Source organism: Thunnus maccoyii, chromosome 2 (assembly GCF_910596095.1).
Source record: "Thunnus maccoyii chromosome 2, fThuMac1.1, whole genome shotgun sequence".
In the NCBI taxonomy this organism is placed as follows: domain Eukaryota; kingdom Metazoa; phylum Chordata; class Actinopteri; order Scombriformes; family Scombridae; genus Thunnus; species Thunnus maccoyii.
In genome coordinates, this window is record NC_056534.1 from 33,873,480 (window position 1) to 33,900,332 (window position 26,853).

At 40.8% G+C, this 26,853-nt stretch overlaps 1 protein-coding gene across 1 annotated transcript; it reads right to left on the bottom strand.

The window, feature by feature from the left end:
- Window positions 1-26,660, bottom strand: smc3 (structural maintenance of chromosomes 3). Its single transcript, XM_042433922.1, has 29 exons — window positions 26,460-26,660; window positions 25,867-25,942; window positions 25,301-25,339; window positions 25,145-25,212; window positions 24,834-24,905; window positions 23,922-24,001; window positions 23,737-23,815; window positions 23,336-23,453; window positions 22,783-22,958; window positions 22,123-22,203; window positions 21,420-21,584; window positions 19,698-19,819; window positions 19,077-19,290; window positions 18,674-18,777; window positions 17,415-17,514; window positions 16,155-16,315; window positions 14,267-14,408; window positions 13,699-13,849; window positions 13,234-13,386; window positions 10,746-10,897; window positions 10,451-10,609; window positions 8,056-8,163; window positions 7,701-7,809; window positions 6,104-6,351; window positions 3,265-3,477; window positions 2,645-2,836; window positions 2,380-2,557; window positions 2,113-2,219; window positions 1-1,163 (listed from the first exon to the last, which is right to left on the bottom strand). The coding sequence occupies exons 1-29, from the start codon at window positions 26,472-26,474 to the stop codon at window positions 1,092-1,094; spliced, it is 3,654 nt and encodes a 1,217-aa protein (XP_042289856.1). The 5' UTR covers window positions 26,475-26,660; the 3' UTR covers window positions 1-1,091.
- Between the last annotated feature and the right edge of the window lie 193 nt (window positions 26,661-26,853).

A 26,853-nucleotide genomic window follows, 5' to 3' on the forward strand; every position in this document is an offset into this window, starting at 1 on the left:
TTTTATTTTAAAATCCTTTATTATTTTTTGGAGTTTTCTAATTACATAAAAAGGAACAAAAACATGTAAAAAGCGTTGCAGATTTGAAACTAGGTACAAGATATGATGAGTTTCATTCCAAACAACATATCCACTGAAGAAATGAACAAATGATAAATTACAACTTGAAGAAAAAGCACAACATGGTTTAACTATCGAGTCACTTCAGGACTCAAATAGATATGGATGTTTTTTTTGTTTTTGTTTTTAATGTTGGAATTGTTGATTTCCAAAATAGATAATGCGTTTTGGAATTAAAACTTTCATATATTTAAATGACCTAAAACAGGGAATTACACAATACAGTAACAACCATAAAAAGGAACCACAACCTTTAAACATTTTAAACCATATGGCTGGTTATGACTGATACAAGTTAGCATTGTTTTCTCAGTACAAAGAGTTTACATTACAGAAACCTCAGAGTGAACACACTCCTTTTCCAAAAACAACAAAAATCCAGATCGGTTGAAGACTCTCATCTCCACAGAGCTTTAAGGTTTCACTTTAACAATCTTCATGTAAGTCATATCAAAACAGTCTGAACTGTACACAGGATGAGGTGCTTTCTGACGGTTCGTTGCCTTTAAGAGCGCCTCTGGCACTTCTCGTTTCAAATGAAAAAATTCCTCACAATAACACAAAAGGAAATGAGTGCTCTCTTCAGACAAAATGAGTTTCTGTCTGTGTAAAAAGACCTACACATGTGTTAGTTTTACCAAATCCGGTGCCATTGATACATACAGAGGCATGGTTACACAGGAAGGGTGACATAATAAATTCATCTCTTCTTATGAAACCATGAAATGATGTCAGAAGTGAACTGTAAATATCAGTGATTTTGAACGAGGGGGGGTTTGTCTGTTTTTACTAGAACATGTCCAATTCAGAGATGGTCCAAGAAGCTTCAACTCGCTGCCCTGTTTATGTGTAACAGGACGACTAGAAGAGGCTGACGGACTGAGGGAGACGTTTCTGTCTTTGGGCTCTGTGGCGAAAGGCTTTGAGCTACGCAGTGCACTGTAGAGGGGGGAGGGTGGGGGCAAAGACTATTAACCATGGGTGGTGTCATCCTCCACAAAGTCTTTGGCCTGCTCTGCTGTGATCACGTCGATGTGACTCACCTAAAAGAAAAACACACACACACACACACTCAGTTATGTGACCAATCAATGCCTCCACTTAAGCCATTCTGACTAAGCAGTAATCACGGTTGCTTATGAAACCTCAAAAGCTTGATTTACAAGAAGTAATCAGTTTCCTGTGAGCACGGTGGTCTCTTAGATAACAAATCAATAACAGAATTGTTCAATATTTACAGAAAGAGATGGAAAAAAACGGACTCTGACGTAAATCCTGATTTATTTTTTTCACACTTCTCCAGAAGGACGAGGATGACAATGCATGGGCAGAAATCTGAGCAGAACCTGGACTGTTCTATTTCGGGTTTCACCGTCATATCAAGCAAACATTGTTATGACTAAAGATCTTCGTTCCCTTTCACTCGATGTCTCATGACTGTGTTTGGGTTTGGTTCGTGTTGAATAATGCTGTGTAGTTTATTTTTAAACAAAATCTGCGACTGCATCTCTGGAGAGAAGTGGTGGGTCGAGCAGATGTAATGCTCAGGAATGTGTTACGCAGAATGTCAGCGAATGCAACAATATGGCTTTTTAAAGTTTTTAGTTTTCTTTCTCTATAATGACACTCGCACCACTCACAATGACATCCTGTTGCCCCCAAAAGTTGATGGTTTTATACAGAATAAACTACATATTGCACCCATAAAACCTAAAGTGAAGCAAACAGTCTCAACCTCCTTGTGTGCTGTGAGATTTTCATGTTCAGTTGGATATTTTGTGCAGCATATGCACTGTTAAACTTATTCTGTTTGTTAAGAAACATCAGCGCTATCTGCAAAATGTGTAGAAAAAAAAAAGAGCATTTCATTTTGGAGAAACATCACAGCACCGTTAAAATCCTCCCACAGCCTGTGTGTGAGAAAAACCTCAGATGAGATCAAACTTGAGTGATCCTTTAACAGAACTGGAAGACTTAAAGGGAAAGCCTCACCTTGTTTCTGAATTTGACACCGTAGAACTTGTCAGCTGACTCGAGCAGCTCAGGCCTGAAGGTGGTGGTGATGAACTGGGCGTGTCCTGCCAGCTCAACAATCATGTCTGAAATGGACATGAAGCGACATGAAGATGAAGAACTGAAATCACAATTTTCTGCCAAGATTACCTCACTGACACAATGTCAACAGACCCCGTCATGTTGAGCCTCACCACTCAGTTCAACGAATTAATGTATGTTATGTATTTATGCTAACGCTTTTACCCGAGACAGCCTTCCTGTGCTGGGCGTCGAGGGCCTGGTCGATCTCATCAAACAGGTAGAAAGGGGCAGGGTCACATTTCTGGATGGCAAATATCAGGGCCAGAGCCACCAGAGATTTCTGACCTCCAGACAGCTGCTGCATCTCTCTCATCTCACCCTGCTTCCCTGTGAACGACACCTACACGGAACAGAGGAGGTTGAGTATTAGACCTGAGGCAGAAGCGTCTGGACACATCCATCAAGTTCAGTTACAACAAACTCTTACCCTGATGCCGACTCCAGTGAACTGGTCCACGGAAGGAACGCTGCTCTGTGAGCCGGAGCCTCTCTCGCTGTCTGCACCGCCCTCACCCTCATCCTGGGACTGGCTGCCTTCAGCGTCGCCCTTTTTCATCACCAACGTGGCTTTGCCTCCGGGCACCAGCTTCTGGAAAACCTCGCTGAAGTTCTTCGACACCTGGGAGGTGAGAAAATACGGCAAGAGTGACGTTACTCAGATGTTCATTAAGTGTGCATCTACAGATTTATGTATTTAATAATCATTAAGTATATAAAAAAAAGCTGAAATGTTGCATATCAGCAGGCGTCTGGTAAAATATTTAGAGAAGAAGCTTCAACTTGCTGTATTGTTATATTTCTATTATATTATTAGATTGAGACAGAAGCACTTTTGGGAACTCAGTCATGAACAGGACATCTGGTACCAACTAGAAAAACAAAATATCAACTACTGACAAAATATCTTAGCAAGTAACAAGCTACATTTATGGTCTGTCTTGTTAAGCAATGACTGTAACACCCGTCAGCTGGCTGATACATCACGGAGTCCAACACTGGTTAAGTCGGTGAAACTGGACGTTCCCTTGAGTCTCAGGTGTAACGTACCTGTTTGAAGGTGAGCTGGATGGCCTCGTACTTGCGCAGCTCCAGGACATTCATGAGCTCCATGATGGATTTGTAGCCACGGTCCAACTCATCCTGACGCTTGATGAGCTTTTCCTTCTGCTCGGAAAAGTTGACAAACTGGTCCAGAGCTTTCTTGTTGACATGACTGTACTTCTTCAGCTCCGTGTTGCACTGCTCCAGTTTACGGAACAACTGTAGCGCAGAGGTGGGTGGGAGGGGAGACAAAACAAAACAGGAAAGATTAAATCATTGTTAGTCAGGCAGTCCATGAGTATCTTTACTTCTTTATCTTAAGCAAACTACTGTTCTGAGCCTTGTCTAAAATCTGCTTTTTACTGTTTTTTGTGATAATTATTTCTTTCTTTCATTGTTATCTCTATTCATATGACAATTTTGTCTGTTTCAATAATATACTCTAAAAACTAAGATGAACTTGCAATCTCAATCTTTAAAACATGGACGGGAAGTCCTTTGAATGCTCAGAAAAGTTAAACATCTACAATCATCTGCTTAGGATGACCATGTGATCCAGCTCCACTGTGAGATTTGTCAATTATAATAATCAACTATTAAATTCTTTAAGGTAGACACAAGGAGCGGCATGACTATGTAGGAAAGAGGTCTGCACGTGTGCATGTTTAGTTGAACCACACGTTTATTTTGTACAAAGTGAGAAAATCTTCCAGCAAAATATGCAACATAAACCTGCAGAGCTGGAAATTTTCCTTAAACCTGCTAATATATGAAATGTGTATTGATACCACTTATTGACTAAATTCAGATATATTCTGTATTTCAAGTATTTAAAAGCGTCTTTCCAGATTCTATAATATCTGAAGATGACATGACCTGATTAATTAGGAAACAGCTTAGTCTGGCTCAAAAGTGACACGCACTCTACAAACTCTTGAACTATAAACTCGTCCATCTGAATCACTAATGACCACAGGAACATGAGCAAGTGCCATTATTACTCGGCCCTCTCATCCACTTCTGCAATCAATGGCACCATCTTGCCCCCGAGCAGTGTCCCGCGGAGAAAGATTAACTATGTAGAGTGTTTATGAGAAAGTGTGAGGCTATTTTCAGCATTGTCAAGGGGGAGGGGAAGTGGAGGGAGGGGGGGCGCAAAGACACACACACACACAGTACATGCTCAGACACTTATGAAAGATGCAGCCAGGTCCACTCAACTCTCAGTCTGAGCTCCCAGTGGCAGCTGGCTAAAAAAATCAGAGACAGAGCACTAACCAGTGTCTGAGTCACTGGTGAGTGGGTGGGATGTGATGGGCTCAAGCCTTATTCCTTAGGGACGCTGGGTCTATCTGTGTGTGTATGTGTGCACACTCATGGGTGTGACTCAGACTACGTCCACACTAAGCAGTCTCTGTCCACAGAGAAACACCTGAACAATAAAAGGCGGATAAAATCTCTTCTTCTGCGTTTTCCTTTCAGTCGGCCAACGACAAAACTGCACATCACAGCCGACATCTGTTAGGAACGGGACAAACAGCCCTGAAAAAACAGCTGTGTGATCGGCTGTAACGACATTTAAAATGAGTGATAACAGACAGAGTTAGATGGCAGGAAGTTGTCTTCTTTACTTCACTGCCACACAGCGGACTGTGACTGTTCAGTCCTCTCTGGATCTCTGGATCACCTATACTGTGTTTAATACAGACTAATTAATAATATAGTAGTTTTCTTAATATTTACACATTTTTCTGCTTCTGTCTGTTAACCAGCAGATATTCTCAAGCTGCTGCTCTACAGTTTTGGGATGGGGTTTGATAGCATTTATCAAATTCAAATCCACTTATCAAAACCGAATCCTTTTGAATCCCTTACTGAATCTTATTCGGTTTTAACCTTTCGACATTTGCAAGTAACTAAAGGCTAAAATAACTCCAACTCAAAGATGTCAAAGGCAGCTGGATGCTAAAGTGTTTAGAAGCAGCCTAATTAATTCTCATAACCTGCATCTACAACCTGAAAATTAGATAAGAAGCATATTAAAGGAGGTGTTAATTATATGGATCTGACACATCCAATTAACAGCTGTACTATTAAGCTGATCAGATTAAAACGTTCATTTGATACGAATCAAAGTTTAACTGGAAGACGTTTCTCAAGAGAAGAGTCGCCTCCGTGTGAAACTACACAAACACACAATCCACTCATGCAGGTGGTGTTACAGAGAACAGCCAAGCTTCATATTTTGGCTGTTACAGTATTAACAACAGTTGATCTAATCTGCTGTTAGTGATTGCTGTTATTTTAACCAGTGACAGCAACAGTCGGCTGAAAATGATAAAACCTGCTACCTAAATGTTTTCTAAAAAAAAATGAGGAAAGATAAAATGTTCCACAAGAGATTCACCAGCATCGGAGGCTTAATAAATCCGGGTGTTTAGCTCATCGGGAATGAGGCTATCAGAACCCATCCCTACAGCAGACAAGTCAAAGTTAGTAACTAGCTGGTGAACACAGAGGAGCACTGAGCTGCTGAAGATCTCGGGAGTTTCTGGAGACCAAAACAGAGCCAAAAGCAAAGTGAATACTGGACTTCATTTGAACTGTTGCTCTGTGTCTGCTGGATGTTTATAGGAATGTGTGTCACCGCAACAACTTCATAGAAGTTGATAATACTGTATTCAGGGTTGTGTTTAAACTTGTCCTGCTGCCCCCAAGTGTCCAAAAACAAAATAACAATTTACTTATTGCTGCTTTAAGCGCATGATATTTTGACTTCTATATGAGGATGGATTTACGGTCTATAGTATGAGATGTTAGTATATGAGGCTGTGTGTGTGTTTACCTGTTTGAGTGTGAGGGTCTGGTACTTCTCAAAGGCCTCCTGAGGCAGAGAGCCCAACTCTCTGATCTTCTTCATACACTCCTCCTTCTTCTTGAGCAGCATGCCCTGCCTGTTGGTCATCTTCTCCAGCTCTTTAGTGTCGTGGTTGATCGCGTCATTCTGCTCCTTCTCGATATTCTTCCAGCGCTCCATGCTCTTTATGTGGTCCTTGATCTCCGCCTCTGTCTTGTCAATCATAGAATCCAGATCTGTGGATAGACATTAGAAGAGGAGGTGATTGATGAGACGTTTCAGTCCAAATTAGATATTATTGCATACATATTGTGGCTTAGTCCCTGGTTCAGAAAAAGCCCATCATAGTTCTTAAAGTTACTGAAATAAACTTTTCCAAAGTAGACTGCGAAAAACAGTCGACACTACTTATAAAACGGTGTGGGTTTCATCTTCGTCGAGGAGCCGCAATTACTCCTTCGTCTACTAATACGGAGGCTATTTCTCCCACTTTGTTAAAAGAGAGAGACAAAAGAAAATCTGATGATTTTCTGAATCATATATGAAAATGACATGCAAGAGTTTCCAACAAAAGGACTGAATATAATATTCACTTAAGAAGGTCATGCTGTGAATGTGTCATTAATAAGTTAGTGAGAATGATCAAATATGAATCCATGCAAATTAATTCTATTCAGGAACAAGTGCTTGCTGACAACTGCATTCTGTCCGCCTCGTCTGAGTCACAGCTAGAACATTTATACAACTGTGCGGCCAGGCTGTCTCTAGAAGAACATATTATACAAAGCGTGAGTCAAACGCATCTCAGCGATTCTCACCATCTGCTGGACGTACCGCAGATGGTACGTCCAGCAGTACCAGAAGAGGCAGTCTGCACTTTTGTCGATTGAGATTATCGACTTACAGCAAGTTTTAGGCCCCGACAGATATTATTAAAAGATAACAGACAAAATTGTTAAGCTTTGTTTTGTTAGTTTCCTGAAAAGTTACCTAATAATGTGGTATTAACAGGTACTTCAAAGGCTGCTACATACAATCCAAAAATCATTATATTTGCCTCTGTTCAACACATTTTGATTGTTTTTCTCAGCCTTCATGTAAGTATTAGTATAAATCACAAGTTACTGAGCTTGTACTCATTTTCCCAAAGATGAACCTAATGCATTATGGGTAGAATGCATTGACTGATCTGTGAAAGCTGAAAAGTGACTGATACATATTAGGTTCAACCAGAGCTTGAAAACAAAAATCATATGTACTCCAAATAGTTTTTCAGGTTTTTGGTGATGTCAGTGTGTTGACCCAAAAATCAAACTGTATTTATTTGATCTGCAAAACAAACCAAACTGAAAGTGTGATTACTTAAGAGTATGAATAAACAACTCCAAATATGTTTGGTGTCGACTCACTCTCTTGTTATAGCTTGCTGATTTTTGACTAATTCATGACGCATTTGCATTTAACTCAGACATAAACTTAAGACTCTGAGCTACCACCAACCATGAAAGTGTGTGTGTGTGTGTGTTTTTCTAAACTTTAGGTAACCACCATCACCTCTCTGTTTTGTCTTTAGCATAATGCGTACCTTCTGATCGAGACAAAGTATCTTTGACACGTTTGTTGATGCCGTCCAGCTCAGATGTTGTGGCTGTGAGCACTGTGCCTCCTTCAGTCTCTCGCAGCTCGTTTAGCTCCTGCGTTAATGCAAATTAGGTCACATCACAAAAAAAATAAAATAAAGAGGGTCATGCAAATGCAAACACCCCCTTCGTGACATGCATGAATCAAAACACCCACAGTACACGATGTCAACACATTACAATGGTTTTTTTTTTCATTGAATCAGTTTGAGAATTCAAACAAAGCGCAAGATACTACACGATTCTTTCAGTAGATTATAAAAAAAACGTATTTCTAAGGAGTTTAAAGGGACAGCGTACCTGCTCCACTTGGTCAAGACGCTTCCTTAAGTTCTCATTGAGATACGTCTCCACTCTGGTCATGATGCCCTCCAGCTTGATCCTCTCATTCAGCAGCTGTCTGTTGTCCTGTGGGTGGATAACAGGGTCAACATAAAACACTAAAACCATTGCTCATGTAACACAATAGTACGTTTTACAGCTACTCGGTATTTACAAGCTCTTGACAGTTTTCTTATTCGCTGTGTATCAGAGGGAAGAACCTGCCACACAGAATGACGATGGCAGAGTGATAGAGAATTTCAAATGTTAGTAAGGAAATATTAAAAGCCAATTTTGAATAATGTTTCTCCCATTGATACCACCAGACAACATCTGGACTGCCCTAGTGTGACGAAAACATCCACCTTCTGCTCTACATGGAATAAAACAGCTACTAAGAATTACAATTACTTTGATTAATATCTGATACATCTGTAATTATTCACTGTAATGCTGTCTTTGCCCAAACATGGTACACAAAAATCCCCTGTGTGTGAATTCACACTTGTCCAGGCAAATGCCACAATAACAATAAGGCCCTGTTCACACCTGGCATTCACATGCGTCCTGAGTGATCTGATCACAAGAGGACAGTACGTCCGTTCACACCTGGCATTAACATGCATCTCCACATGTGTCTCAAGTGACCACTTGTGATTGGATCTCACTTCTTACTCTACATGCAAATAAACACAGACATCACTTTTGTTTGCAAATGAGTTTTTAACCAGCAGGAGGCAGCAATGCACTTCCGGTGCCGAGTCTGCTGGAAATTAAAAGAAGAAGAAGTTTGCAAAGACCTTGGCGCGCAGGCAAAATCAAAACTCTTCGGCCTCAGTGGAAACCAGACACATGTTTCGTGTGTACTCCATCCACGAGACCTTCTTCTTGTTGCTTCACACTTTAATATAATGCCGTTGGCACGTGAATAAGTACGTACTTCCACTTACACATAGGACATCAGTCCAGTAGGCAGTCTTTCAGTGTGGCCCAGAACACATTCACGTATACACTGCTAAAAGAATGTGGCCATACGCGGCCTAGACTACCTCCGAATGAGGTCTGAGTGATCGGATCTCAATGCTTCCTCAATATGTCTTGAGTGTGTTCACACTAGACTCAGTGTTAAAACTGGGTGGAAACAATTCGAGACTTAAAAAAACAAAAACAAAACAACAACCCAGCATTAGAGAACCAATCCAAAGCCTTTAGGGCGGCCCTTCATATCGGGGCGGTGACATGCAGTTCACTACGAAGGAAAATGGGTGGAGAGCATCATTTCCTGTTAGGCGTGTCCTTGACAAAATGTGAGGGATGTAGGTTTGTTAGCGGCCGTTCTCACTGCCCTTCAAGCAACTACCTTGCATTTAGAAACCCCCAGACGATCGGTAGGTGAGAAGCTCATTCACACCTGTGCTTAGAGCTGTCCACTTGACCCAACACACACACATATGTGAATGCCAAGTGTGAACAGAGCCTAACTCATAAACACAAAACCAAGTGTTATGTTGCGAGCGATATAAAAATTCAACAACTGCCAGCACTGCAGAACCATACATGAAAGGCTCCATGTTGTGGGGGCGGAGTTGTTGTGCAACCATAGCGGGAATAGCTGAGAGTTCATTGAGGTGAGAGCTGAGAGCAGCTGGCAGTGAAAGAGAAAGAGGGGGCAACGCTGGATCACAGGAACATCCCACACACAGCTGCTGCCTGCTACTCTCACCTCAGTCAAGTCATTTGAATACACTAGCAAGAGGCGGGGGGGTGGAGGGAGGGGTGGGGGTCAAACAGAAACAACACAATGTAGGTAAAAGCTGCATTCTCTGAACTACATATGAGCATGTGGAGGGATGTGTACGCACCAACTATTTCAGCTCAACACTGTTTTCTAAAAAGGTTTCTGATCCGATCTGTGGTGTCTGAGATACCGTGTGTAATGAAAGAAGGAACAAACAGAAAGGACACATCCATCAATCATGTCCCACACTGAACGTTATATTTTATCGTCCCTCCAACAAACTGTAATGTGATACAGCTAAATTGGATTTTGTTATTCGATCGAGTCACAGAGCGAACGTTTATTGGCTGCTGCTGATCTTTTGTCATTTCAGCCCGCTGCTCGCTAGCTACAAAGAAATCTGAAAGTTACAATCATTTAAATACACGCACCTTGATGATCTGCTGTTTGAACAAATATTGATCTAAACATACGTATGTAGCACTTCTCCTTAATAGAGAAACTAGATAATAAAAATTCATTCCAAATGCAGCAGCTTATATTGATCAGTTAGTATAAACTGTGCCACAAATCCTGTGTTTAACAGACACAGATCATACGTCTCTGCCCCTTCCTCCTCCTCCTCCTCCTCCTGACCTGCTGGAGCTGACGGATCTCATCGTTGAGGTCGTCGACACGCCTCTGGTCCTCCAGGCTGAGCTGAGAGAGCAGATCTGTACCCAGCTCGGCCTTCAGCGACTCCCTGGTGGACTCCATGGCGTGAAGGCTGGCCTCCAGACTTTGGAGACTGCGTTGCTGGAGAGGAAGAGGAGGGAGAGAAGATAAGACGGTCAGTAGATAGCAGAGAGGAGGTGAGCTAGAAACAACTCGATATTAGATCACGCAAATAAATATTAATTAGGATATTGTGATAATATCGGCGCATGATCACCTTGGGCATGAACGTCTTCTCCGACTGCTGCCTCTTCTCTTTCAGCATCTTCATCTCTGACAGAATACTGTCTCTGGACGCCTTAAACTTCCTCTGTTGTGTCTCGATCTGCTGCATCTGGTTCATCAGTTGGTCGATCTCATTGTTAATACGTAGAGGCGGCCGTTAAGGAAATTAATATGATCCAGTGTCTACAGGCTACAGCTGTCTGTATTACCTCTGTTGTACACTGCATTTACCATTTACACACCAATAAACAAAAACAGAAGCAGAAGCAACAGAGACTGGCTTTTGTTGAGGCTTTTCCCATTAACAAATAAAAAGTCAGAGGCTTTTTTTTGTTAGAAGTGAAAACAAAAGGGCTTCAATGATGTGACTGGGTTTCCAGGGGAAGTCTGTGTCATCACTGATATCAAGGCGGAGGATTAAGGAGGGCTGCACATACTCATCATTAAGCTAATTTAACAGACAGGTTTATTGATCCTCTAGGACTGCAACTCTCCTCTGGCCCCTTTGAGGTTTAACAGGACTCAATAAACACTGAGGCAAATCAATCCGCTGGTGGTTTTATCGATTTAAAAAAAGGGGCCACCGAAAGTCAGAGGACTGCCCTGCTACGTCCGGAGCAGACTGAGAAAATAGAAGATTCGAGACCTTCTGATCGTTTTTCTTGAATGGGAGCGGCTGACATCAGGTTACCCGTTTCCCCTGACTTAAATGATTTTTTAAAAATAGATGACCACTTTAACTCCTATGAATAAAATATAAAAACAGATGCATTACACATAACCAAGTCGATAAGAGTCGTGGCAGTTATGAGCAATCACAGCACAAGTGCACTTACTGCATTACCTCAACACTGTGGTGCTGGTGGCAAAATGAAGATGGCGACTTAAAATAGAAAGGATGGGTTGAGGTGCATCAGCGTAATCTCATGCTTATCGACAGGGGCAAAAGGTAGAGAGTGAAAAACAAGAGGCTTTTAAATAATTGATCTGTTCTGTGACTCACTGCTGCAGGAGTGAAGGACGAGCGCCGTGTCATCGGCTCAGTCATCCGTTTCCCTTGCCTACTCACACATGTACGTAATCGCCAGGTGCACATATTCACCCGCACACACAGTACCTGCTGTGAGAAGTGCACACACAATCACACAGGTATGCAAACACAGATAATCGTACCGGAAGTGACCGTATCTATAAACATGCAGTACATGCAAGCACAAATCCTCTCTCATCCCCCCCCCCCCCCTGTTCTTCCTTCGTAGGCTGTCCTGCTCTGACACATGTGAGTCATGGCTCTGTCCAATATGACCCGACATCCTCTAATCCTTCTTGACCTGCTAACACCCTCTCATAGCAACCGAGTCAGCCTCCTGCCGGCTTTGAGGTAGCTACATAACCCAGATGTGTTTAATCCATCTCTAAAATACAGACTCAGCCGTGTGACATCACCCTGTAATTGAGTGAGGGCGGCACTCAAGGGCGTTTTAACTGTTCAAACAGAGTTCCTAGATGGAGAAAACGCTGCTATGAACTGCAGGGTGGTGTGTGAATTAAAACATATTTCTACCAACAGAAGAGGATGTCTGAAGGGTTTTTCTATACGATATTGATCGTGCATGTACATGATGTTTCCTCCTCCATCTCTCCAAGGGAGGAAACGCCTTCCTGGAGCTGTTGCACAAGCATTTTTACAAAATTAATGTCAATATTTCATATGGTGAATTCTTCCTTTCTTAAATGTTGAAACATTTCCATCAATGTCCTTCTTCCTGTATACCCCGTGAGGTGAACACTAACAAAACCAAAGAGACTTTCTTATTTACTAACTGTCTGGTTTTCATATGTGACTCAACCCATTTCGTTATAATCAACACGTAGCCCCACGTCTGACCTCTGTGCTCCCTACATTACACCGTGACTCAGACTTCTCACTGCAAAACTTAGGGGAGAAATACAAACATCATTTTTTTCTACCTGTTGTCTGGGAGCGGTTTGCATCTACAAAATATTCTTGTGATCTAAAAAGGTGTTTACTGTCTGCGCGGGATGAGAACATCTTTCCTCGAGGCAAAACAAACATTTGAATCCAGTATTTCCACAGACTTTGCTCACCTTTTCATCAACAGCACTACAAACGCGGCTCCGCTGTACTGAGCTACGCAGTCTGTGGATATCCTGAATTTAAACATTAGTTGCACCCTGAGGAAAGATGTTCTCATCTCAGGGATGCTTTTCAAATACCTTTGAAGATGCAACCTGCTGGATAACAGGTAAAAAAAAAAAGATAACGTTTTTATTGCCCCCCTTAGCTTTTCCCTGAGAAGTAAATGTGAGTAACATACGGAGTGTCGGCAGCACAGTTATCCATACAGAAACTTATCTTAACTCTGATGCTCTGACCTCTCAACGGAGAGCTTGTGGAACCAACATTTAACACTTAATCAACAAACCCATTATACAGCATCTTATAGCAGACAGGATATGTTCGATGTTCCTGCGCAGATTCTCGTTGAGTTTGGCCTCCAGCTCACCCAGCTCCTCCTCGGCCTTCCTCATGTCCTTCTGAAGCTCCAGACGAGACTTTCTGGTATCGTAATAGCCTCCTGTCAGAGCTCCACGGTGGCTCACCTGGTCACCTAAAAGTTCACACACACAATGTAGCATATGTAAGAGATAAACACTAGCATTACATACAGTCCTAAAAAAAAACCTGTGCTATGTAGAAAAGGCACAAAGATGCAGAAAGTTCAGTGTTACAAAGGCAAGAAACACAAAACCTCAATCGAGTGACAACTCTTAAGATGCAGATAACTAGTAACAGATATCTTTTCATAAATAGTTTTGTTTATCCATATTTTTTGTGACAAGGACTGTCCCTCCTCCCCCCTGTTGCTCATTTTATTTTTCAGTGGTATGTATACTGTAGTGTGTATTTCAGGTGGGCTTACCCTCCAGGGTTATACAATCCATGGTGAACGCTCTGGCCAACTGGGTGGAAACCTCCATGCTGCGACAAATCAGGGTTTTACCAAACACGTGCTTGAAGGCTTTGTCAAAGTTGGGGCTGTAGCGCAGCTTGCTGATCATGGGAATGGCGTCCTTAGGGGGGGCAAAAACAGGTTGATATGAGTCAAATACTACACACTGTATTGTCAAACAAGAACTAGCTGTAGTAGAATGGGGAAAAGTGGAATTTATGTATGTTGTGATGATGAAAATTAAGTTTGCATGATTGTTACTCATCTGTATGTTTTAAAGTGTAATGAGTGCAGCAAAGGTTTGGTGTAAAATAGCACCTATCAAGTAGTAAATGCAAATAAATTTAGTCCCTAACAGATAAGCCAGAGAGGGTCACCAGCCAGAGCAGCTGGTAACTGTTGAAAATGTAACATTTATAGCACCGAATTGAGTTATATCCGGTATAAATACATTTATATTAAACCTTATATCTATGCCTCAAAATGCTCTCTAATATTCTGAACTATGCAAATGATGTTATGTGTACTAAGTCCTCACATTGGTCTCAGGGTAGGCGGTGTCTCTGACGTCCAGCTTGCTGAGGGGCAGGAATGTAACTTCTCCGGGGAGGTTCATTTTGTTGAACTCCATCAGGATTTTGGTGCTGACTTCGTCAGTCTCCACAATGTGGTAGAAGAGTCTGGAAAAACATCATCATGAAGGTCATGAAAATAAAGAATGGATGGCCATAGTGTTAATTTAGTCCTGTGTCAAATATTCTTGTTAGTTTTTAATCATTTTTAGTCAACCTCATCCTGTTTTTTCTAGTCAAGTTTAGTTGACTGGACATTTTAGTCTTTTTAGCCTTCAGATTATATGGAACATTTCAGTCAATCTTGTCGAACCAAAACCAATATATGTTTTTGTCATTTTAGTCAAACTTATTTCAAGATTTTATCTTATTATTATCTGATGAAAATGATTGAATGATTAAGACTGCGGCTGGTCTGATGGGATCAATTTAAGGAACAATACATCCAGACATGGAACAAGTTCTGATTTGCATATTTATTTTGAACCGATACGATTCAACAACTGGGGCCAAATACTCTCTTTAAAACTATTATAAAACAATGAGAGCTGAACATAAAATAAAACATTTTGAAACCAATTTTTTGGTTGCCCGAAGTACAAACTTACCTTCCTGTTCTGAACAACAGAAATAAAAGTAGTTAGCCTAATAAAATTGATAAGAAATAAAAAAAAGAAAAAAAATGTGCCCCATGGACTTTACATGGCATGGTTTGCTATAATAACAACAACAACCATGATAAAGAAAGGTAACGTTATACACTGCTATTTTTATCAATACAGCTGTCCACAGAGACCATGTAATGGCTCGCGTTTCACTTGGACTATATACACGTAAACGTGACCTGATGTCTATTTTCCTCCGTAAACATAGATGACCTACACTCCACACTGCACCTGAACGCCTCCGGTGTAAACACACAGAGCACTCATTGCTGCTGCTGCTCTGTTAACGCCTCCTGAGAGTCTATTTTATTTTGTCAATGAAAATAAAGAGTTATTTTTAAGCAGCATTTTAGTCTCGTCTTTTTTCATCAACAATATTGCATATTGATACAGTCACAGTTAGTGTTCAATGATGTCGGTGCCATCTTGTCATCATCTCGTCTTAGTCATGGAAAAAAAGGTTGTTGTCGAACATATTTCCAGGAAAAAAGTCTTATATTCGGACCAATACCCTTTACTTTTCAGATGCATTTATTCCTGTAGCAGTCTTTTCTTCATAGCCTCTGCAGTCTAAATGTCTATCTTTATGTCTTAGCACATCATTCTTTATGTCAAGCCTGAGAGGATAATTAATGTCCTATCTCTTGAGCCGCTCACTCAGCGGTGATCAGCTAGACTCTGTGGTGGGCGTGATGTGATTGTGTTACCGTGGTAATGTGGTAACCGCAGCAGCTCTATATGCAAGTACATTCAAACTGGTCTGTGAACTTACAGTTCAGCATAGAGCAGTGTGAATGCAAGTGATTGATGTCCCTTATGTTGATGTCTTTGAACTGTTTGTTGTACAATCTAATGATGCTATAATTTTTTGTGTGCTTTTATTGTTTTAATATGCATTTTTATTGCCTCTATCGTTCTTCTATGTTGATGATGATACTGTAACTTTCGTGTTCCTTTATATGTACTGTATTCAGGGCGTCCTTGTAAAAGAGAGCTTGCTCTCAATGGTCCTTTCTGTTTAAGTAAAGGTTGACATAGGACACCTTTGCGTTACCGTGCAGCATGTGAGCAGTACTAAAAGTAGTAAAACTACTTGTGTTTTGGTGCAAAATGTTCACACAAATGTTTGTTAGTCACATTTTTATTGAAAACAACAACAACAAAAACAAAAGAAGAAATCAGTCCTCACCTGGTACCAGCGGTCACCTCCACACAGGTGTAAAAGGCGGGCTCGCACTCAAAGTTATTCATGACGATGCCGTGGTAACCGTTGATGACATGCTGGTTGATGCCCTTCCGACGGAAATGCTCGAGGACTTTGTTGATGCTGTCGATACCATTCAGAATGGCCTGGAGGAAGAGGAGGAAGAGGAGGAATACTGAGCGCTTTATTTAAAAAACAAACAAACAAACAAAAAACTAAAAAGCACCTACACTTGATCTTATTTATTTACTGACATGAAGTTTATATAACTGAAACTGCAACTGTGAAAATCTCAAAATGCACTATAGCATTTTATCAACTAACATAATTGTGTTTTAATGTTATTCAGATTTTTTTCACAACAACAGTCACGACTTCTTCAGAACGCTGCTACAGCGGGAAATAGTTTTTCCACTTGCTGCCTTTTATGGTACTTCCTATTGAGAGGCATTGGACAAATACAGAGAGAGAAATCTTTTTCTATTTTGACAATATTGTGCAACACTATAAACTGTACACTATGAATTTAAAATATGAGAGAGGGCAGACAGAGCCCATCAAAGGCTGGAGACAGGATGAGTCAGCTGGGACCAATGAAAGAAAAATAAATGCGGGACATTTGTCCATGAAGCCACAAACAGCAGCCTTTCATCTCAGCAGAAATTATTCAGAAGTGATATTTGATTGATGCATCTGCCCAGAAGAAACGACTGGCAGTTACTGGATGGGGCAGTGAGGAGTGAGTCATATGTAAATTTAGCCAGCTATGATAAGGTGCCAGTAGCGAGGCAGATGAATGATTCCATTTGATATACCTATCCTGACAACTGGCTGAGTCACAAAGTGAGTCTTTCGCAGTATTCAGGTGGGCTCAGAGAGAGTGAGGCACTTTTTCACTCGGCGGGTTTGATTTATCTTCATTTCCTGCCTATTTCCTGTCTCACAGTATTTCAGCAAGTTAAGTGCATGTATGAAGGTTTAATAGACGGGTAGCATGACAGGCTACTTCTGAGTGCCATCCACAGAAAAGGGTGGTGAGTATGTATACATGAGTGTGCTAGTGAAAGGATTAGTGAGTTACCAATCATTTATCACAGCTTTCAACCATCATCATCGACAAAAAAAAAGGGAATTTATGTGTGTGTGCACACATACAAAGACAAATACTGCAGACGGAAGGGTTAGGTATCCCGTAGTTCCGTTATGCAAGTCAATAATTATGCAATCATGCACAAAGACACGGACCTTGCCGGTGGCCGCTCGAAGGAGCTGCTGTTTCTTCTCCAGGTCCTCTCGTTTGGCTGCCAGGGCCTGCTGCTCTGCGTTCTCCTCACGCCACAGGTAGCTGGACAGACACGGACAGTCACACACTGTTACACTTATGTCACCCGAAACACAAAAAGTCAACTGCAGCCATGATACTGACAGGAACAGGAGTCAGTCAGTGATAAAAAAAAACAAAACAAAACACATGCGCACTGTACTAAAATTTGTTTTGATGTAAATAATGAATGAATAAATAAATACAAACAAAAAAGAAGAGAATGAAAATCTCAGATTGATATGAAATTTGATTTGCACAACATTTAAAATCATGTTGATTTTTTGACCAATATTGAGACAGCCAGCTTTTATCCTCACAAATAAAAACTAAATATCTTAATTCTTGTTAAATAATCAAATTTAAATAATTGCAACAATTAAACTGCCAAAGCAGCCTCCCTCTTGTTTCAATTAGGGTAATTTCTTCATAATTTTAGATGATACATTACTAACAGCTTGCAGCTGTGGTGTCTGCATGTTGTGTTCCATCTATTAAAGCCGTCATTATGCTGCCTTTTCACCCACTACACCCAGACAATGGATCACAGTGGAGGCTGCAGACAATCATATAACATATTCATGAAAATCACTCACTGAATTAGTTTTACTTAGTGATGATAATGAGTGTTTTTTCATTGAATTTAATGGAATTCAGTTTTTAAAAAAAGATCATGACCTCTTTTTTTATACTAAAATGAAAACACACATTTTCCCTCGAGTGTGTTACCTCATATAATACTCGGACAGACCTGAATAGAAATGCTCCGTTTGTCGTGTTTTAAGAAGCAGAGAAGCATCTCTCTTGACTGTCATTTCACTACTAACCTGGAAGACGTTTTAAAAGCAAAAAAGTGTCCGGCAGCAGAGGCCCGAGGCATCCTCCTCCTCTGCATTATATAAATACACCTCACTGTTTGAGTGGACATGGAAAGCCCGGTGACATTCACAGCAGACAATACTGTGGTATGTAAATAAAGGTTGCTAGGCAGACATGGCATATTGACTTAAAGGGAGGGTGGACAATTTAACCTTTCAGCTTAATGCAAGATGCCGGCATGACTCACCTAGAGATATAAATCAAGTGATGCTATACTATGGAGCTAGTAAAAAAAAAAATAAAAAAAATAAAAAAGCATGAGCAAAGGTTGAAATTTAAATGTAATTAAGTCAAAGAGTCTTACTTTCTTTCGCTCTGCAGCTCATCTTTCCTGTTCTTCACTTCATAGTACTTTTTGTCCAGCTCCTCGACGCGAGTCTTGACCTCGTTTAGATCTTGATCGAGTTTCTAAAAAAGAGACAAGTTGAAAGTGGGTCAGACACACTCAGGGGTTAAATCAAAACAGCAGAAAGCTTTTACAGTGATTGCATGAAAAATACAAAACATCACAGCATCTCAAAGTCCAGTTTTTACAACCCATAACAGCAACCTCGTGTCATTTTGATAGCACTTACTAGCAGCAGTAATAATGAAAGTAATAGCTACAAAAAAATACCTACTTTAACCAAACTAATCCCCCCAATCTACAAATCATCCAAGTATAAAACTAAACAGTGGAGAACAGGTGCTGCGGTTCCTCCTCTTACATTGTACTGCTCCAGGTTCTTCTCCTTGTTGGTCTCTGTGTCCTCCAGGTCTTTGTGGATGGCTGCGATCTGTCTCTTTTTATCATTGATGGCCTGGTCCAGAGACTTCAGCTCCTTCTTGATCCACTTGTCCCTTTCCTCTTTGGAAGTGAACTGACTGCCGCGACCCTGCTTGGCGTACAGGTCTGTTCTCTCCTGCGTAGCCTGGGCCAGTCTGAAAGTAGATGGCACAACAGAAAGAGTGAACTTGTGAACTAAACCACAAGTTCACACAGGAAGCCACATCAATAAGTCACCTTTTTTTCTATTCATTTCCTGAGAAATTACGCCTCTGAATATGTGCACGGTTAAATCTCGTCAGCCAACAGTTATATTTCCGTGATTTTGACGAATCTGCATGCTTCAAAGGAACTCAGTGTCCCCTCCTTGCAAATCAGGCTTCAAAATGTTTGTAGCACATCTGCACCAAAGTACTTTAAGAGAATCTATATATATCTTATGTGCATTCACCTCTTGATCTCTCACTATCAGAATGTATTCATAATGTGATGACTGACTCATCAAGTTATCGCTAGTCACCAGCTGCTCAAGGGACCGTAGCTGTGAGTGAGTCATCCCTACCTGGAGATGCCCCGCTCCTCTTTTTCTTTCACCATGTTGAATTTGGGCTCCGTCTCCTGCAGCTCCTTTTGCTTCTCCTCGATTTTCTCCAGCAGCTTCTGACGCTCCTTCAGCAGGCGTTTCTGGAGGAGCGAAAACAGGCAATTTTACGGCACATCTTCAAAATGTAGAACTTAAAAGAGATAAGGAGGGCAAGAAAAGCAGAGAAACAGAAAGTGAAGATGAAACAAAGTAGGTTATGTCAAGACAGAAGGTATCGAGGAGGGCGAGTGCTAAAAAGACTTTTGAACAAAACTCACTGTCAAAAGATGGAAGGTGCTCTGATCACCTTTGTACAGTGTGACCTATATTTATTTGTAGTTTATACCCACATCTATTCATTACATTTGCTCATGCTACCTTATCTGACTCTACTTGATAGTGAAATGTAAAAGGTTGAGTTTCTGCACAATGTGTGGGCTACAAATAATCTTGAAACGAAATTATTATTGGAAATACGGTGGACATATCCTGCACTGCTCAGATGTCAATCAGTTTAAACCTTAATTACAATTCAAAAAGCAGATCCCATAAAATCTCAGGGTACTGAATGGTGCAGGCTACATATACATTCAGGAAAAAAGGATAGTGTGGAGATTCACTAATGTACGTTTTTTTTTAAAAAACCATTAGTATTATTATTATGTATTTACAGTATATATATATATATATATATATATATATATGCCCACCGGCGACAGACTGTGACAGTCAAGGCCGCCTCGAACCTGATCAAACTACTATCAGCAGATAGTGACGCACTTCTGCTTTCCTTGCTTTTCATTTTGCTCCAATAACTTTTGGTTGATGCTGTTCCAGTTTCAGCCAGGTGGACTTAATCCAACCAGCAGCCAGCATGCTGCCTTGGACCCATCATGGTCCTCACACAGACTGAGCCAATAAAGCTGTTCTGTATGATTATTCATACTCACACGTGCACACAAACACACACTGAACACGAGGCCATACGGACAGTGAGCCGTGCCAGCTCTGTACACACGAGCTCATGCCAGGAGTGATGTATAGTGGGACTACTGGCAAGAGTCTGATACGCAGGCTGGTGCTTCCTCTGTTTTGGTTCGTCATCCCAGTATTGGACCAGCAAATGGTTCTACTTAAAAATTCAGCACTAAAACTGTTGAGTACATTTGGCCATACTTCTTGTTTTAGAGGGGAATGAGACAAAAAACCCCACTGCTTTTAGGATCTGTGCTTTTTGATTAGACAGTGAATCTACTGGGACAATCAACAAAAAAATTAATCAGTGACACTTTTGTAAATGAAATAAATAAACATTTACTGTCATAAATTTTAGGATTTTTTTAACATTCTGTGTTTTTAGATGACTGTAAACTGAATACCCTGGATTTTGATAGTCAGGGAAAACTATTTTAAGCCATCCCTTTGGGCTCTGGTCATTTGTTGTCTTTTATTTATTTATTTTTTTAATACATAGACTAACAATGAGGGGCTACAGAAGACTATACTATATATTATTCTTGCTGAGTTATTTGAAAAGTGAATAATTGTCAACATTTACCCAACTTTCAAACGGATTTGAGCGGATGGGTGCAAAGAGAAAACGACTACCGTCCCTCTATGTACAGTGCTGTAAGGGGAAGGGGGAGTGTTGTTGGTGCAGCATCACGAGTGCAGAGTGACGCAGATGGGAGGCTTCCGTACCCTCTGCTCGCTGTTGCCTGCCAGCTCATCCTGCAGGTCCTTGGCCTTCAACTCGAGCTTGGTCCTCTGCTTGATCTGCTCCTGGCGCTCGGCCGACAGCTGCTCTCTCTCCTCCTTCATGGCGGAGATCTTGGACTTCAGCTCCCGCACAACACGCTCCGTCTCCTACGGAACAAGAGCCAAAAGGGAGAAACAGGCCGTGAGATTTAATTCAAACTACGACAGCTTATTTCCACGTCAGTGAATAAATGACTATCCGTTTATTTATATTCAGATCCACGACATGTCAGAGCGGTTGGGAACATTAGCGGTTTCAAAATGTTTTAATTGTTTTCGATGCTCACTACAAAAAATATTAACAAAGATCTCGATGACACTAGCAAATTTAATATCACTCAACTAGTTTCTGTATTCTATTTCTGTTTTCTCATGCCTGACATTTTGTGATTCACTGCTTGCGTAATGAGTACATTAAGTCTTACTATGATCACAGTCACAGTGTGAGATATTCAGAATAATCAGGTTTTGAAAACGACAAAATTCTGCGGCATAAATGCAACATTTTACTATATGATTTTACATACTGTATTTCAGTGCATATTATAACACCTTGTTAGAGGATGATGCTGTGATTATCATTTTGTGAATGTTCGTTTTCATGCACCCCTAATCACAGCTTTACATCTGTGATGGATTTCTTTACCTCGACTTTGTCTCGGGCATCTTGCTGAGCATCACGCAGCTGTCTGGATTTGTCTCCGCAGGTTTCTCTTTTGGAGGACAGCTGGGGAAAAAAAACAAAGACACACACACATAAAATACAAAAGGCTTGGTTTTGAAGCTGTATGCAACAGAAGAAGTACCTAAATGCTCGGTGCACAGGCTGCAGTGACTTAATTCTCACTTTCATTCATAACTGAACAAGATTCACTCACTTCTTCTTCTTCTGACAGTTTTTAAATGTCTCATATATGAAAATGCTCCTATTTACATATGTGTGCCATGTATGAAATTCTCATTAGACAAGCAGACAGTCGAGCCAACCTGTCTTTATGATTGTTGCCATAGGGACAGCGCTCAAGTAAACAATCTTAAAGCAATGTTGTGACTATGGACAAGGTCACCTGGACGCTGCCTGAATAACAGAGTGGTTCAACTCTTTTCCTTCAGATTTGTTGTGACACTTTGAATTATGACTACTATCTCCTTGGTTGATCAACTTTGTGTTTGTCAATAAACCTTTTTGCATAAAACATCTGTATCTCCTCGAGTTTCTGAATTTACATGCTCAGGATTTCTATAACACCTGTGATCAAAATGCTACTGAAGTGGATAAATTCAGATTTTTGTAGGACTCTTTTACCTCATCTAGCTTGGCGCGGGTTTCGTTCAGCTCCTGGTTGTAGATGGTGTACTCCAGGGCTCTTCTCATCTTGTCCCACTTCTGGTACTGAGCCAACTCCTCCTTCTCATCCTCCAGGGTGTGCAGACGCTCTTCAATGTACTTCAACAGCTCATTGATCTTCTCTCTCTTCCCCTCTGCCAAACATACACAACAGGTTGGGTTTTTTTTTCAAATGCAAACAAGTGATTTAACAGCTGTATGTAATTGTGTGTTGTTCGCTATCAGGTACACTGAAGATGGAATAATAAAGACAATAACATCATTAAGACTTGTTTTTAAATGACTGTTCCTTGATGAAAACGGCCATATATCCAACATTATTTTTTCAAATTAACCAGCTCAGGTGCTTTTTTTTTACTGTGCAGTGTGCACTATTTACACTGTACTTACTGAGCCTGCAGCTCATGAAACTTACTGAGTAAATATAGAAAAACAGTGTGAAACTTTTTCACAAACACTCCAGTTTAGTCAAAATCAAGTAGACATTATTTTTCAAGTGGAAAGCTCTTACCTGTCTCCTTCATGAGCGAAATACTCTCCTCTTTACGCTCATCATACACTCGTGTTCCTGCCACCTCTCTCAGCAGCTTCAGACGCTGGGAGTCGGGTGCTGTAGCCATTTGGTTGATCTGCATGAACCATCGCAATAACGAGTGAGACAGAATACCTTGCTGTTCGGGTTCCCTACTTGACACAATACACTTCACATTTAGTGGATGTTCATTTCTGATTTTACAAATTAACACCAATCCTTCTATCAGCTGATATTGTACTGATGTCATTTTAACATGACAGGCCAGCTAAAGACATCCAGCACTCTGGTCCTAAGCCCTGCTTGCATATTACAAAGCACAAACAAAAAAAAATTGTGTGTTAAACAACTGTGAGGTTATGCAACCACTCCTCTCTCACCTTTCCTTGCTTGACAATGTAGTAGGGGTTACTGCGGGAGAAGCCGGCACTCTCCAGAAGGTTCATGACATCATTCTTACTGCAACAATCACAGACGCCATCAAACAAGTGATTACATGGATTGACAGAGTTGTCATTTCCTGTGATTACAGGGACATGGACAGTCGGTCCACAGCAATACTTACGTCACCATCTTCTTGTCTAAGAAGTACTGGTCCTTCTTTGCACCGATGACACGACGAAGGGAGACTTCTTCTTTGTCGATCTGGAGGGAGAGACATTTATTAGTGGTCAGGAGGAGAATCACACACTGCGGCAGAATTGGCTGGTTATGTCACAGTGTTAGTCAGCTGCATGATTACAGTTTCACACCTAGTTATAACCAATCTTTGGATTTCTAGAGTAGAACAAACATCCTGCCTGTCAAAATAATAAGCACAGCATGCACTGAAGCAGGCTGACCGCATTCAGAGGTCATAACCGCTGTCAGCAATTTAGGACGACAGTTCAACATGACATGTGTAATACTGTGCTGCGTCAGCGGGTAGCCTCGGCTAAGGATGCACATAAAAGCAGTTGTGAAGGCAATATGAATGTCTGGTACTTTGCCACATTTATTGACTGTACTGATGTGTACTGTTATGAGAGTCTTGGTATAAATGCAGTTGTAAAATGGGCTATGCTAAAGGCCTCTCTTAAAAGTTTCTCCCCTGTGGATAATTTGGTGGGTTTGTTAGGTGTTAAGTCCACTTATTATCATGTTGTTAATTTGGCATTTGTAGGTGTTGTACCAGAGCCAGGCATCAGCAGTATAAAATTATATTGGACAGACAACACCATGAACTTTTAAGATTACAGGCCAGATGGCATGCCAAATACACCAGTGCACTTCCGGCCTGAGTTTATAATGACAGCAAAAATAAAACAACCAAGTATTTATCACATTCACAGGCAGGAAAGCCTCCTGCTAACACAGGAGACAGAGTATTATTTGAGAGGCTTATTGAAAGGTTTCAACAACACCAAAGGGGCAGGGGTCAATCCTTTTGTCAGACATTACAGTAATAGGATCAGAATGAAATTTTTGTCATTCCTACCGGCAGCCGGTTGTCAGAGTTGTCAAATATAATCTCCACAAAAGCCGAAATGACACGAGGACCAGTTCCCTCCTACAGTGACAGGGAAGTGAAATTCATGTACATGTCAACATAATGAATATGAAGATATATGTTAATAACAGATACAGTATGTAACTAATGCAATTAAGACTGTTGTAATCCAGCAGTTATTAGGGATTTACACAGGTTACATGAGCAAAAAGTTCAGTATTTTACAACCAATGTGTCAGAAAGCCATTTTCATAACAGTAGCCAAATCTGTTGTGTGTCTGTCATTTGCCTGTACTTACATGGAGCAAGGCCAGGCGCTGCTCGGGTCGAAGGTGGCTGAACTCATCACTGAGCACAAACTGGATGGCTAAAGAAACAGACAGGAGTCATGATATTAGACAATGAACTTTACAAGAGAAGACAATGTTTGACTGCTGTCATTAAGGCTCGCTTACCATAGAAAAAGTTACTTTTTCCTGACCCATTTCTTCCAACTGTAACGAGAAAAAAAAAAAAAAAGCAGAAAATGAGGACATGACGACATACAATATCTTCACAGCCACCCACATGAAACTTTGGCTCACTATCTTTTTCTGGCAGCTCATATAGGTGTCTTCATCCAAAGTGCACACCCAAGCACATGAACGCTATAACACATAGTCAAGTCTATTTTATTTGTATAGCACATATAGCATATATAGCATGCACAGTGGCAGTTCAAGGCACTTAGCATCAGCATAAAAAACAATTGATCAACATGATAAAATTATTGAAAAGCAGAGTTTAAATATACAGAAACCTACTATATGTATATAAAGTAACATGTCTTTTTTATTTTTATTTTTTACCATTTATTATTTATCTCGGCGCACCTTGCATTCTTCACTTCTTTGCACTATTTACAGAAAGTTTCCCTTCTGTATAGAACCAAAGTGAGTGGATCTTATTCTGGGGTAAGTTACAGGTAAACGATAAGCAAGTAACATAAGCAATAAGCATGTGAGGAAAAGTTGATACTCACCGATGACATTGTGCTTTGGACTGAACGGGTCCACCACAGTTTGGTCCCTGTAACTTCTGAACCCCTGGATGATGACCTGCACAGGACCCCGGAGACAACCGTGAATACACAGTCCGTAACACCGTCATAACCACACACGAGTTTATATGTTACTACCACTTCTCCCCTACACAGACACAGGGCCTTGACTGGCGGTCACCGTTTGGGGATCATTTCATACACATAAACCATTAGTTAGACAGCCACAATAACGTCAGAGCGTATCTTTAAATACGAGAAAGCAAGTTAACTACATGATGCCGGTGCAATATTGACACAGAAACGACTAAATCAGCTAACGTTAACCTCACGTTAGCTTGTAGCATTAGCCTAGCCTCTTAAAAAGGGGGACGGGCAATTCAATTCAAGATTAATCCACGTAGCGCTAGTTAGCGTTAGTGAGCTATATATTTAGCTTATGCATGATCTTACTTAACTCTGCGATTCAATTAAAGCTATATTCCGTGCTGAAACTGTGTATTGTGAGCACAATTATCACGTTAAGCTAGCCTCATTAGGCCAGTCTGTAAGTAACTACGGTGTCGCTCGCTTACCTGTTTGATGTACATGGCTGTCTAAGTAGGCCGTCTCCTTGGCTGAATTTGGAGATAAACTCCCCCTCCACTAAACTGGAGAAGCCAGGAAGTTAATAACGCAAACTTATCAGAAAATATAAGAAATCTTTGCATTCAAAATTGGTGAAACACTGTGCGGCAAAACAGAGAATAACATGGAAAATGGCGGCGGGGGCGGGATGTAATGGATCATACCATGATGTGAAAACAGGGTGGTAGAAATAAGCATATACTAGATAATGTATGGTTGTAATAGAAATTAGATGGCATTTTAGAAGGAAACTATATCGTGTATTAAAGAGCGATATGTTAAATCTTTTTTAATTGTGTTTTGTGCGTGAACATCAGGTTTGGCACATTTGCTGTTTACATG